This window comes from Oncorhynchus clarkii, chromosome 17 (genome assembly GCF_045791955.1).
Source record: "Oncorhynchus clarkii lewisi isolate Uvic-CL-2024 chromosome 17, UVic_Ocla_1.0, whole genome shotgun sequence".
Lineage (NCBI taxonomy): Eukaryota > Metazoa > Chordata > Actinopteri > Salmoniformes > Salmonidae > Oncorhynchus > Oncorhynchus clarkii.
Window position 1 is genome coordinate 10,482,720 of NC_092163.1, and position 12,500 is coordinate 10,495,219.

The 12,500-nt window shown below is 55.2% G+C and overlaps 1 protein-coding gene across 1 annotated transcript in view; it reads left to right on the forward strand.

Annotated features, from left to right (window-relative positions):
- Nucleotides 1-12,500, forward strand: part of LOC139370238 (coiled-coil and C2 domain-containing protein 1A-like) — a 40,441-nt gene that overhangs the window by 8,544 nt on the left and 19,397 nt on the right. Inside the window, exons 14-17 of the mRNA XM_071109594.1 lie at nt 192-364; nt 7,755-7,868; nt 9,612-9,670; nt 12,001-12,117. Coding sequence (XP_070965695.1) covers nt 192-364; nt 7,755-7,868; nt 9,612-9,670; nt 12,001-12,117 — 463 coding nt within the window. The remainder of the gene's footprint in view (nt 1-191; nt 365-7,754; nt 7,869-9,611; nt 9,671-12,000; nt 12,118-12,500) is intronic.

A 12,500-nucleotide genomic window follows, 5' to 3' on the forward strand; every position in this document is an offset into this window, starting at 1 on the left:
GTGTGCACATATTCATAGATGTGTTAAATTCATCCCTTGAAAATTCATTCTCCCATTGACACCTCATTAGCCACTCTGATGTCTCCCTACACACACACACACACACACATTTCCCTCTCCCCCTCCCTCACACATACATCCACATCCTGACTCCCTCCCTCCCCCCTGTGACGTCCCTTCCTGTGGTGCAGCCCAGCAGCAGTTGGACTTCCTGTTGCTGCGGCGACAGGCGTTCGTCCGCGCGGCGCTGCGTTCTAAACAGATGAGGGACATGCAGGGAGCGGCGGTCCATCTCCGACACGCTAAAGGACTGGACCAGATGATCAGCGCCACCAAGGGAGGCCTGCCTGTAGACATCACCAAGGTGGAGGCTTTTACTCTTCACACTTTATTTTTCCAACACGAGGAGGACTGTGTGTGTCAAGGAGGGCAGGGGGAGGGAGAGAGAGGGAGGGAGAGAGAGGGAGGGAGAGAGAGGGAGGGAGGGAGGGAAAGGAGGGCAGGGGGAGGGAGAGAGAGGGAGGGAGGGAGAGAGAGGGAGGGAAAGGAGGGAAAGGAGGGCAGGGGGAGGGAAAGGAAGTAGGGAGAGAGAGGACTGTGTGTGTCAAGGAGGGCAGGGGGAGAGAGAGGGAGGGAGGGAGGGAGGGAAAGGAGGGCAGGGGGAGGGAAAGGAGGGCAGGGGGAGGGAAAGGAGGTAGGGTGAGAGAGGACTGTGTGTGTCAAGGAGGGCAGGGGGAGGGAAAGAGAGGGAGGGAGGGAGAGAGAGGGAGGGAGGGAGGGAAAGGAGGGCAGGGGGAGGGAAAGGAGGGCAGGGGGAGGGAAAGGAGGTAGGGTGAGAGAGGACTGTGTGTGTCAAGGAGGGCAGGGGGAGGGAGGGAGGGAGGGAAAGGAGGGGAGGGAAAGGAGGTAGGGAGAGAGAGGACTGTGTGTCAAGGAGGGCAGGGGGAGGGAAAGAGAGGGAGGGAAAGAGAGGAGGACTGTGTGTGTTAAGGTTAAGGAGGGCAGGGGGAGGGAGAGGATGGAGGGAAAGGAGGAACATTGAGACTGCAGGAGAAGCCAGGAACAGATGGAGAGGACAGGGGGAGACCAAGACACGTGTGTGTGTGTGTGTGTTAAGGAGGGCAGGGGGAGGGAAAGGAGGGATGGAGGGAGGAGATGGAGGGGGGGGGGGAGGGAGTTGGGGGAGGGAAAGGAGGAACATTGAGACTGCAGGAGAAGCCAGGAACAGATGGAGAGGACAGGGGGAGACCAAGACACGTGTGTGTGTGAGAGAGATATATAATCTCCTGCTGTTGACTTTTCACACCTCTCTCTATCTCACTCTCTTTTGTGTGTGTGTCAGTGTGTCGGTAACTGTGTGTGTGTGTGTGCATATTTGTTTATGTGTTAAATTAAATTCATCCCTTGACATGAACAATTTCACACACCCCTCCACCCAACCCCCTTCTCTCCCCCCCACACACACACACACACACACCCACTCCTCTCCCCCCTGTCTCCTCTCCCCCTGTCTCCTCTCCCCCTGTCTCCTCTCTCCCCTGTCTCCTCTCCCCCTGTCTCCTCTCCCCCTGTCTCCTCTCCCCCTCCCCCCTGTCTCCTCTTCCCCCTGTCTCCTCTTCCCCCTGTCTCCTCTCCCCCCTGTCTCCTCTCCCCCCCTGTCTCCTCTCTCCCCTGTCTCCTCTCCCCCTTCCCCCTGTCTACTCTCCCCCCTGTCTCCTCTCCCCCCTGTCTCCTCTCCCCCCTGTCTCCTCTCCCCCCTGTCTCCTCTCCCCCGTCCCCCTGTCTCCTCTCTCCCCTGTATCCTCTCTCCCCTGTCTCCTCTCTCCCCTGTCTCCTCTCCCCCCTGTCTCCTCTCCCCCCTGTCTCCTCCTCCCCTTCCCCCTGTCTCCTCTTCCCCCTGTCTCCTCTCCCTCTCCCCCCTGTCTCCTCTCCCCCCTCCCCCTGTCTCCTCTTCCCCCTGTCTCCTCTCCCTCTCCCCCCTGTCTCCTCTCCCCCTCCCCCTGTCTCCTCTCCCCCTCCCCCTGTCTCCTCTCTCCCCTGTCTCCTCTCCCCCTTCCCCCTGTCTCCTCTCCCCCTGTCTCCTCTCCCCCTTCCCCCTGTCTCCTCTTCCCCCTGTCTCCTCTCCTTCTCCCCCCTGTCTCCTCTCCCCCTTCCCCCTGTCTCCTCTCCCCCTCCCCCTGTCTCCTCTTCCCCCTGTCTCCTCTCCTTCTCCCCCCTGTCTCCTCTCCCCCTTCCCCCTGTCTCATCTTCCCCCTGCCTCCTCTCCCTCTCCCCCCTGTCTCCTCTCCCCCTTCCCCCTGTCTCCTCTTCCCCCTGTCTCCTTTCCCCCTTCCCCCTGTCTCCTCTTCCCCCTGTCTCCTCTCCCCCTTCCCCCTGTCTCCTCTCCCCCTTCCCCCTGTCTCCTCTCCCCCCTGTCTCCTCTCCACCTCCCCCCTGTCTCCTCTCCCCCTTCCCCCTGTCTCCTCTCCCCCGTCTCCTCTCCCCCTGTCTCCTCTCCCCCTCCCCCCTGTCTCCTCTCCCCCTCCCCCCTGTCTCCTCTCCCCCTTCCCCCTGTCTCCTCTCCCCCGTCTCCTCTCCCCCTGTCTCCTCTCCCCCTTCCCCCTGTCTCCTCTCCCCCGTCTCCCCTCCCCCTGTCTCCTCTCTCCCCTGTCTCCTCTCCCCCTTCCCCCTGTCTCCTCTCCCCCCTGTCTCCTCTCCACCTCCCCCCTGTCTCCTCTCCCCCGTCTCCTCTCCCCCTGTCTCCTCTCCCCCTTCCCCCTGTCTCCTCTCCCCCTGTCTCCTCTCCCCCTTCCCCCTGTCTCCTCTCCCCCATCTCCCCTCCCCCTGTCTCCTCTCCCCCTTCCCCCTGTCTCCTCTCCCCCCTGTCTCCTCTCTCCCCTGTCTCCTCTCCCCCTTCTCCCTGTCTCCTCTCCCCCTTCTCCCTGTCTCCTCTCCCCCTTCCCCCTGTCTCCTCTCCCCCGTCTCCTCTCCACCTCCCCCCTGTCTCCTCTCCACCTCCCCCCTGTCTCCTCTCCCCCTTCCCCCTGTCTCCTCTCCCCCTGTCTCCTCTCCCCCTCCCCCCTGTCTCCTCTCCCCCTCCCCCCTGTCTCCTCTCCCTCTCCCCCCTGTCTCCTCTCCCCCTCCCCCCTGTCTCCTCTCCCCCCTGTCTCCTCTCCCTCTCCCCCCTGTCTCCTCTCCCCCTCTCTCCTGTCTCCTCTCCCCCTCCCCCCTGTCCCCTCTCCCTCTCCCCCCTGTCTCCTCTCCACCTCCCCCCTGTCTCCTCTCCCCCTTCCCCCTGTCTCCTCTCCCCTGTCTCCTCTCCCCCTGTCTCCTCTCCCCCTCCCCCCTGTCTCCTCTCCCTCTCCCCCCTGTCTCCTCTCCCCCTCCCCCTGTCTCCTCTCCCCCTCCCCCCTGTCTCCTCTCCCTCTCCCCCCTGTCTCCTCTCCCTCTCCGGAGGAGGACTACTCTCTGACTCGGTCTCCCGTTTCCTCCCACAGGTCCCCAGTGCTCCAGTCAGTGAGGAGGACTACTCTCTGACTCGGTCTCCCGTTTCCTCCCACAGGTCCCCAGTGCTCCAGTCAGTGAGGAGGACTACTCTCTGACTCGGTCTCCCGTTTCCTCCCACAGGTCCCCAGTGCTCCAGTCAGTGAGGAGGACTACTCTCTGACTCGGTCTCCCGTTTCCTCCCACAGGTCCCCAGTGCTCCAGTCAGTGAGGAGGACTACTCTCTGACTCGGTCTCCCGTTTCCTCCCACAGGTCCCCAGTGCTCCAGTCAGTGAGGAGAACTACTCTCTGACTCGGTCTCCCGTTTCCTCCCACAGGTCCCCAGTGCTCCAGTCAGTGAGGAGGACTACTCTCTGACTCGGTCTCCCGTTTCCTCCCACAGGTCCCCAGTGCTCCAGTCAGTGAGGAGGACTACTCTCTGACTCGGTCTCCCGTTTCCTCCCACAGGTCCCCAGTGCTCCAGTCAGTGAGGAGGACTACTCTCTGACTCGGTCTCCCGTTTCCTCCCACAGGTCCCCAGTGCTCCAGTCAGTGAGGAGGACTACTCTCTGACTCGGTCTCCCGTTTCCTCCCACAGGTCCCCAGTGCTCCAGTCAGTGAGGAGGACTACTCTCTGACTCGGTATCCCGTTTCCTCCCACAGGTCCCCAGTGCTCCAGTCAGTGAGGAGGACTACTCTCTGACTCGGTCTCCTGTTTCCTCCCACAGGTCCCCAGTGCTCCAGTCAGTGAGGAGAACTACTCTCTGACTCGGTCTCCCGTTTCCTCCCACAGGTCCCCAGTGCTCCAGTCAGTGAGGAGAACTACTCTCTGGCTCGGTCTCCCGTTTCCTCCCACAGGTCCCCAGTGCTCCAGTCAGTGAGGAGGACTACTCTCTGGCTCGGTCTCCCGTTTCCTCCCACAGGTCCCCAGTGCTCCAGTCAGTGAGGAGGACTACTCTCTGACTCGGTCTCCCGTTTCCTCCCACAGGTCCCCAGTGCTCCAGTCAGTGAGGAGGACTACTCTCTGACTCGGTCTCCCGTTTCCTCCCACAGGTCCCCAGTGCTCCAGTCAGTGAGGAGGACTACTCTCTGACTCGGTCTCCCGTTTCCTCCCACAGGTCCCCAGTGCTCCAGTCAGTGAGGAGAACTACTCTCTGACTCGGTCTCCCGTTTCCTCCCACAGGTCCCCAGTGCTCCAGTCAGTGAGGAGGACTACTCTCTGACTCGGTCTCCCGTTTCCTCCCACAGGTCCCCAGTGCTCCAGTCAGTGAGGAGGACTACTCTCTGACTCGGTCTCCCGTTTCCTCCCACAGGTCCCCAGTGCTCCAGTCAGTGAGGAGGACTACTCTCTGACTCGGTCTCCCGTTTCCTCCCACAGGTCCCCAGTGCTCCAGTCAGTGAGGAGGACTACTCTCTGACTCGGTCTCCCGTTTCCTCCCACAGGTCCCCAGTGCTCCAGTCAGTGAGGAGGACTACTCTCTGACTCGGTCTCCCGTTTCCTCCCACAGGTCCCCAGTGCTCCAGTCAGTGAGGAGGACTACTCTCTGACTCGGTCTCCCGTTTCCTCCCACAGGTCCCCAGTGCTCCAGTCAGTGAGGAGGACTACTCTCTGACTCGGTCTCCCGTTTCCTCCCACAGGTCCCCAGTGCTCCAGTCAGTGAGGAGGACTACTCTCTGACTCGGTCTCCCGTTTCCTCCCACAGGTCCCCAGTGCTCCAGTCAGTGAGGAGGACTACTCTCTGACTCGGTCTCCCGTTTCCTCCCACAGGTCCCCAGTGCTCCAGTCAGTGAGGAGGACTACTCTCTGACTCGGTCTCCCGTTTCCTCCCACAGGTCCCCAGTGCTCCAGTCAGTGAGGAGGACTACTCTCTGACTCGGTCTCCCGTTTCCTCCCACAGGTCCCCAGTGCTCCAGTCAGTGAGGAGGACTACTCTCTGACTCGGTCTCCCGTTTCCTCCCACAGGTCCCCAGTGCTCCAGTCAGTGAGGAGGACTACTCTCTGACTCGGTCTCCCGTTTCCGTTTCCTCCCACAGGTCCCCAGTGCTCCAGTCAGTGAGGAGGACTACTCTCTGACTCGGTCTCCCGTTTCCGTTTCCTCCCACAGGTCCCCAGTGCTCCAGTCAGTGAGGAGGACTACTCTCTGACTCGGTCTCCCGTTTCCGTTTCCTCCCACAGGTCCCCAGTGCTCCAGTCAGTGAGGAGGACTACTCTCTGACTCGGTCTCCCGTTTCCGTTTCCTCCCACAGGTCCCCAGTGCTCCAGTCAGTGAGGAGGACTACTCTCTGACTCGGTCTCCCGTTTCCGTTTCCTCCCACAGGTCCCCAGTGCTCCAGTCAGTGAGGAGGACTACTCTCTGACCCGGTCTCCCGTTTCCGTTTACTCCCACATGTCCCCAGTGCTCCTGTCAGTGAGGAGGACTACTCTCTGACTCGGTCTCCCGTTTCCGTTTCCTCCCACAGGTCCCCAGTGCTCCAGTCAGTGAGGAGGACTACTCTCTGACTCGGTCTCCCGTTTCCGTTTCCTCCCACAGGTCCCCAGTGCTCCAGTCAGTGAGGAGGACTACTCTCTGACTCGGTCTCCCGTTTCCGTTTCCTCCCACAGGTCCCCAGTGCTCCAGTCAGTGAGGAGAACTACTCTCTGACTCGGTCTCCCGTTTCCGTTTCCTCCCACAGGTCCCCAGTGCTCCAGTCAGTGAGGAGACTCGGTCTCCCGTTTCCGTTTCCTCCCACAGGTCCCCATACTACTCTCTGACTCGGTCTCCCGTTTCCGTTTCCTCCCACAGGTCCCCAGTGCTCCAGTCAGTGAGGAGAACTACTCTCTGACTCGGTCTCCCGTTTCCGTTTCCTCCCACAGGTCCCCAGTGCTCCAGTCAGTGAGGAGGACTACTCTCTGACTCGGTCTCCCGTTTCCGTTTCCTCCCACAGGTCCCCAGTGCTCCAGTCAGTGAGGAGAACTACTCTCTGACTCGGTCTCCCGTTTCCGTTTCCTCCCACAGGTCCCCAGTGCTCCAGTCAGTGAGGAGAACTACTCTCTGACTCGGTCTCCCGTTTCCGTTTCCTCCCACAGGTCCCCAGTGCTCCAGTCAGTGAGGAGAACTACTCTCTGACTCGGTCTCCCGTTTCCGTTTCCTCCCACAGGTCCCCAGTGCTCCAGTCAGTGAGGAGAACTACTCTCTGACTCGGTCTCCCGTTTCCTCCCACAGGTTCCCAGTGCTCCAGTCAGTGAGGAGAACTACTCTCTGACTCGGTCTCCCGTTTCCGTTTCCTCCCACAGGTCCCCAGTGCTCCAGTCAGTGAGGAGAACTACTCTCTGACTCGGTCTCCCGTTTCCTCCCACAGGTTCCCAGTGCTCCAGTCAGTGAGGAGGACTACTCTCTGGCTCGGTCTCCCGTTTCCTCCCACAGGTCCCCAGTGCTCCAGTCAGTGAGGAGGACTACTCTCTGACTCGGTCTCCCGTTTCCGTTTCCTCCCACAGGTCCCCAGTGCTCCAGTCAGTGAGGAGGACTACTCTCTGACTCGGTCTCCCGTTTCCGTTTCCTCCCACAGGTCCCCAGTGCTCCAGTCAGTGAGGAGGACTACTCTCTGACTCGGTCTCCCGTTTCCGTTTCCTCCCACAGGTCCCCAGTGCTCCAGTCAGTGAGGAGGACTACTCTCTGACTCGGTCTCCCGTTTCCGTTTCCTCCCACAGGTCCCCAGTGCTCCAGTCAGTGAGGAGGACTACTCTCTGACTCGGTATCCCGTTTCCGTTTCCTCCCACAGGTCCCCAGTGCTCCAGTCAGTGAGGAGGACTACTCTCTGACTCGGTCTCCCGTTTCCGTTTCCTCCCACAGGTCCCCAGTGCTCCAGTCAGTGAGGAGGACTACTCTCTGACTCGGTCTCCCGTTTCCGTTTCCTCCCACAGGTCCCCAGTGCTCCAGTCAGTGAGGAGAACTACTCTCTGACTCGGTCTCCCGTTTCCTCCCACAGGTCCCCAGTGCTCCAGTCAGTGAGGAGGACTACTCTCTGACTCGGTCTCCCGTTTCCTCCCACAGGTCCCCAGTGCTCCAGTCAGTGAGGAGGACTACTCTCTGACTCGGTCTCCCGTTTCCTCCCACAGGTCCCCAGTGCTCCAGTCAGTGAGGAGGACTACTCTCTGGCTCGGTCTCCCGTTTCCTCCCACAGGTCCCCAGTGCTCCAGTCAGTGAGGAGGACTACTCTCTGACTCGGTATCCCGTTTCCTCCCACAGGTCCCCAGTGCTCCAGTCAGTGAGGAGGACTACTCTCTGACTCGGTATCCCGTTTCCTCCCACAGGTCCCCAGTGCTCCAGTCAGTGAGGAGGACTACTCTCTGGCTCGGTCTCGTTCCTCTCCTCGCTCCTCAGAGCAGTACAACAGCCTCATGGAGCTCCTCCGACAGCAGCACCAGGTTATAACACTCTTATGACAACTCTTACTGCATTAACATGGAGCTCCTCCGACAGCAGCACCAGGTTATAACACTCTTATGACAACTCTTACTGCATTAACATGGAGCTCCTCCGACAGCAGCACCAGGTTATAACACTCTTATGACAACTCTTACTGCATTAACATGGAGCTCCTCCGACAGCAGCACCAGGTTATAACACTCTTATGACAACTCTTACTGCATTAACATGGAGCTCCTCCGACAGCAGCACCAGGTTATAACACTCTTATGACAACTCTTACTGCATTAACATGGAGCTCCTCCGACAGCAGCACCAGGTTATAACACTCTTATGACAACTCTTACTGCATTAACACGGAGCTCCTCCGACAGCAGCACCAGGTTATAACACTCTTATGACAACTCTTACTGCATTAACATGGAGCTCCTCCGACAGCAGCACCAGGTTATAACACTCTTATGACAACTCTTACTGCATTAACACGGAGCTCCTCCGACAGCAGCACCAGGTTATAACACTCTTATGACAACTCTTACTGCATTAACATGGAGCTCCTCCGACAGCAGCACCAGGTTATAACACTCTTATGACAACTCTTACTGCATTAACATGGAGCTCCTCCGACAGCAGCACCAGGTTATAACACTCTTATGACAACTCTTACTGCATTAACATGGAGCTCCTCCGACAGCAGCACCAGGTTATAACACTCTTATGACAACTCTTACTGCATTAACATGGAGCTCCTCCGACAGCAGCACCAGGTTATAACACTCTTATGACAACTCTTACTGCATTAACATGGAGCTCCTCCGACAGCAGCACCAGGTTATAACACTCTTATGACAACTCTTACTGCATTAACATGGAGCTCCTCCGACAGCAGCACCAGGTTATAACACTCTTATGACAACTTATTAAACAGCCCACCCCTTCAGCATATATTTAAAACAATATATTTATATAACACCGCACCAACAATAAAACAATACACACACACACACACACACACACACACACACACACACACACACACACACACACACACACACACACACACACACACACACACACATATACGGGGCGGCAGGGAGCCTAGTGGTTAGAGCATTGGACTAGTAACCGGAAGGTTGCAAGTTGGAACCCCCGAGCTGGCAATGTACAAATCTGTCGTTCTGCCCCTGAACAGGCAGTTAACCCACTGTTTCTAGGCCGTTGTAGAAAATAAGAATTAGTTCTTAACTGACTTGCCTAGTTAAATAAAAAAAAATATATACATACATACAAACACACACGCACACACACACATACACATACATACACATACACATACACATACATACATACACATACACATACACATACATACATACACATACATACATACACATACATACATACATACATACACATATACATAGTACCAGTCAAAAGTTTGGACAGCTTCTCATTCCAAGCTGTAATCATATATAAAATATATTTTGATTTGTTGAACACTTTTTTGGTTACTACATGATTGCATATGTGTTACTTCATAGTTTCGATTTCTTCACTATTATTCTACAATGTAGAAAATAGTAAAAATAAAGAAATAAAAACCCTGGAATGAGCAGGTGTGCCCAAACTTCTGACTGGTACTGTGTGTGTGTATACATCTATATAATCAGTCCAACGTGTTATAATAGATTCATAACATGTTGTTAGTACATTAATAACACAGGATGTGTTTCTCTCTACAGAAATGTCTGGCTTACTCCCAGCAGTTCACTCACATGGGAAGTGTGGCCGAGACCTCCAGGTTAGTGGCAACACGTGTGTGAGTGTGTGTGTGTGTGTGAGTGTGCACGAGCGTTCGTCAGTACACCGAGCACATCAAGAGGTTGAAAGAATTAGCGGACTGATGAACGTCAGTTCAATACATATTTATTATAAAGCAGACGTGTTTAAAAAGAGGTTCAAATACAGGCCGTGTTAAAAGGTCATTAAAGCAACCAGGACCAGCACACCACACAGTATGTATAGATCTACCTCGTTCCTCTCACACTGCTCAGAAACACTCTGTAAAGAGACACACAATAATTAGGATCCGGTGTGGCCGTTTCGTAGGCGCGGCCAATTAGGAGGCTTAGTCAATTAGTAGGTGGGGCCAATTAGGAGTCGTAGTCAATTAGTAGGTGTGGCCAATTAGGAGTCGTAGTCAATTAGTAGGTGTGGTCAATTAACTTCTTCTACATGTGGGTTTTGGATGAAAAAAACGGTACCCAAATGCTCTGTGTGACCACCTGCCGACGTGGCTGGTGATATAGACATTCAACCCACCAACGTGGCTGGCGATATAGACATTCAACCCTGCCAACGTGGCTGGTGATATAGACATTCAACCCTGCCGACGTGGCTGGTGGAGTAGACATTCAACCCTGCCAACGTGGCTGATGATATAGACATTCAACCCTGCCAACGTGGCTGGTGATATAGACATTCAACCCTCCAACGTGGCTGGTGATATAGACATTCAACCCACCAACGTGGCTGGTGATATAGACATTCAACCCTCCAACGTGGCTGGTGATATAGACATTCAACCCTCCAACGTGGCTGGTGATATAGACATTCAACCCTCCAACGTGGCTGGTGATATAGACATTCAACCCTCCAACGTGGCTGGTGATATAGACATTCAACCCACCAACGTGGCTGGTGGAGTAGACATTCAACCCTGCCAACGTGGCTGGTGATATAGACATTCAACCCTCCAACGTGGCTGGTGATATAGACATTCAACCCACCAACGTGGCTGGTGGAGTAGACATTCAACCCTGCCAACGTGGCTGGTGATATAGACATTCAACCCTGCCAACGTGGCTGGTGATATAGACATTCAACCCTGCCAACGTGGCTGATGATATAGACATTCAACCCTGCCAACGTGGCTGATGATATAGACATTCAACCCTGCCAACGTGGCTGGTGATATAGACATTCAACCCTGCCAACGTGGCTGATGATATAGACATTCAACCCTGCCAACGTGGCTGGTGATATAGACATTCAACCCTGCCAACGTGGCTGGTGAAATAGACATTCAACCCTGCCAACGTGGCTGATGATATAGACATTCAACCCTGCCAACGTGGCTGGTGATATAGACATTCAACCCTGCCAACGTGGCTGGTGATATAGACATTCAACCCACCAACGTGGCTGGTGATATAGACATTCAACCCTGCTAACGTGGCTGGTGATATAGACATTCAACCCTGCCAACGTGGCTGGTGGAGTAGACATTCAACCCTGCCAACGTGGCTGGTGATATAGACATTCAACCCTGCCAACGTGGCTGGTGGAGTAGACATTCAACCCTGCCAACGTGGCTGGTGATATAGACATTCAACCCTGCCAACGTGGCTGGTGGAGTAGACATTCAACCCTCCAACGTGGCTGATGATATAGACATTCAACCCACCAACGTGGCTGGTGGAGTAGACATTCAACCCTGCCAACGTGGCTGATGATATAGACATTCAACCCACCAACGTGGCTGATGGAGTAGACATTCAACCCTCCAACGTGGCTGGTGATATAGACATTCAACCCACCAACGTGGCTGGTGATATAGACATTCAACCCACCAACGTGGCTGGTGATATAGACATTCAACCCTGCCAACGTGGCTGGTGATATAGACATTCAACCCTGCCAACGTGGCTGGTGGAGTAGACATTCAACCCTGCCAACGTGGCTGGTGGAGTAGACATTCAACCCTGCCAACGTGGCTGATGAAATAGACATTCAACCCTCCAACGTGGCTGATGGAGTAGACATTCAACCCTGCCAACGTGGCTGGTGATATAGACATTCAACCCTGCCAACGTGGCTGATGATATAGACATTCAACCCACCAACGTGGCTGGTGGAGTAGACATTCAACCCTGCCAACGTGGCTGGTGGAGTAGACATTCAACCCTCCAACGTGGCTGTGTGTGTGTGTGTGTGTGTGTGTGTGTGTGTGTGTGTGTGTGTGTGTGTGTGTGTGTGTGTGTGTGTGTGTGTACACTGTGTGTGTACACTGTGTGTGTACACTGTGTGTGTACGTGTGTGTGTAATGTGCGTGTGTGTTGCTGTTGTCAGGTTTGAGAAGCTGGCAGAGGAGTGTATGCAGAACATTGAGGTGCTGAAGATGGCCCACGCCAAGGGCCAACCTGTCCCCAAATACCACACTGAGGAGAGGACCTTCAACACTGTCAAGTACTATACTGTTACTACCATATTAATACCACACTGAGGACCTTCAACACTGTCAAGTACTATACTGTTACTACCATATTAATACCACACTGAGGACCTTCAACACTGTTACTACCATATTAATACCACACTGAGGAGAGAACCTTCAACACTGTCAAGTACTATACTGTTACTACCATATTAATACCACACTGGGGACCTTCAACACTGTTACTACCATATTAATACCACACTGAGGAGAGGACCTTCAACACTGTCAAGTACTATACTGTTACTACCATGTTAATACCACACTGAGGACCTTCAACACTGTCAAGTACTATACTGTTACTACCATATTAATACCACACTGAGGAGAGGACCTTCAACACTGTCAAGTACTA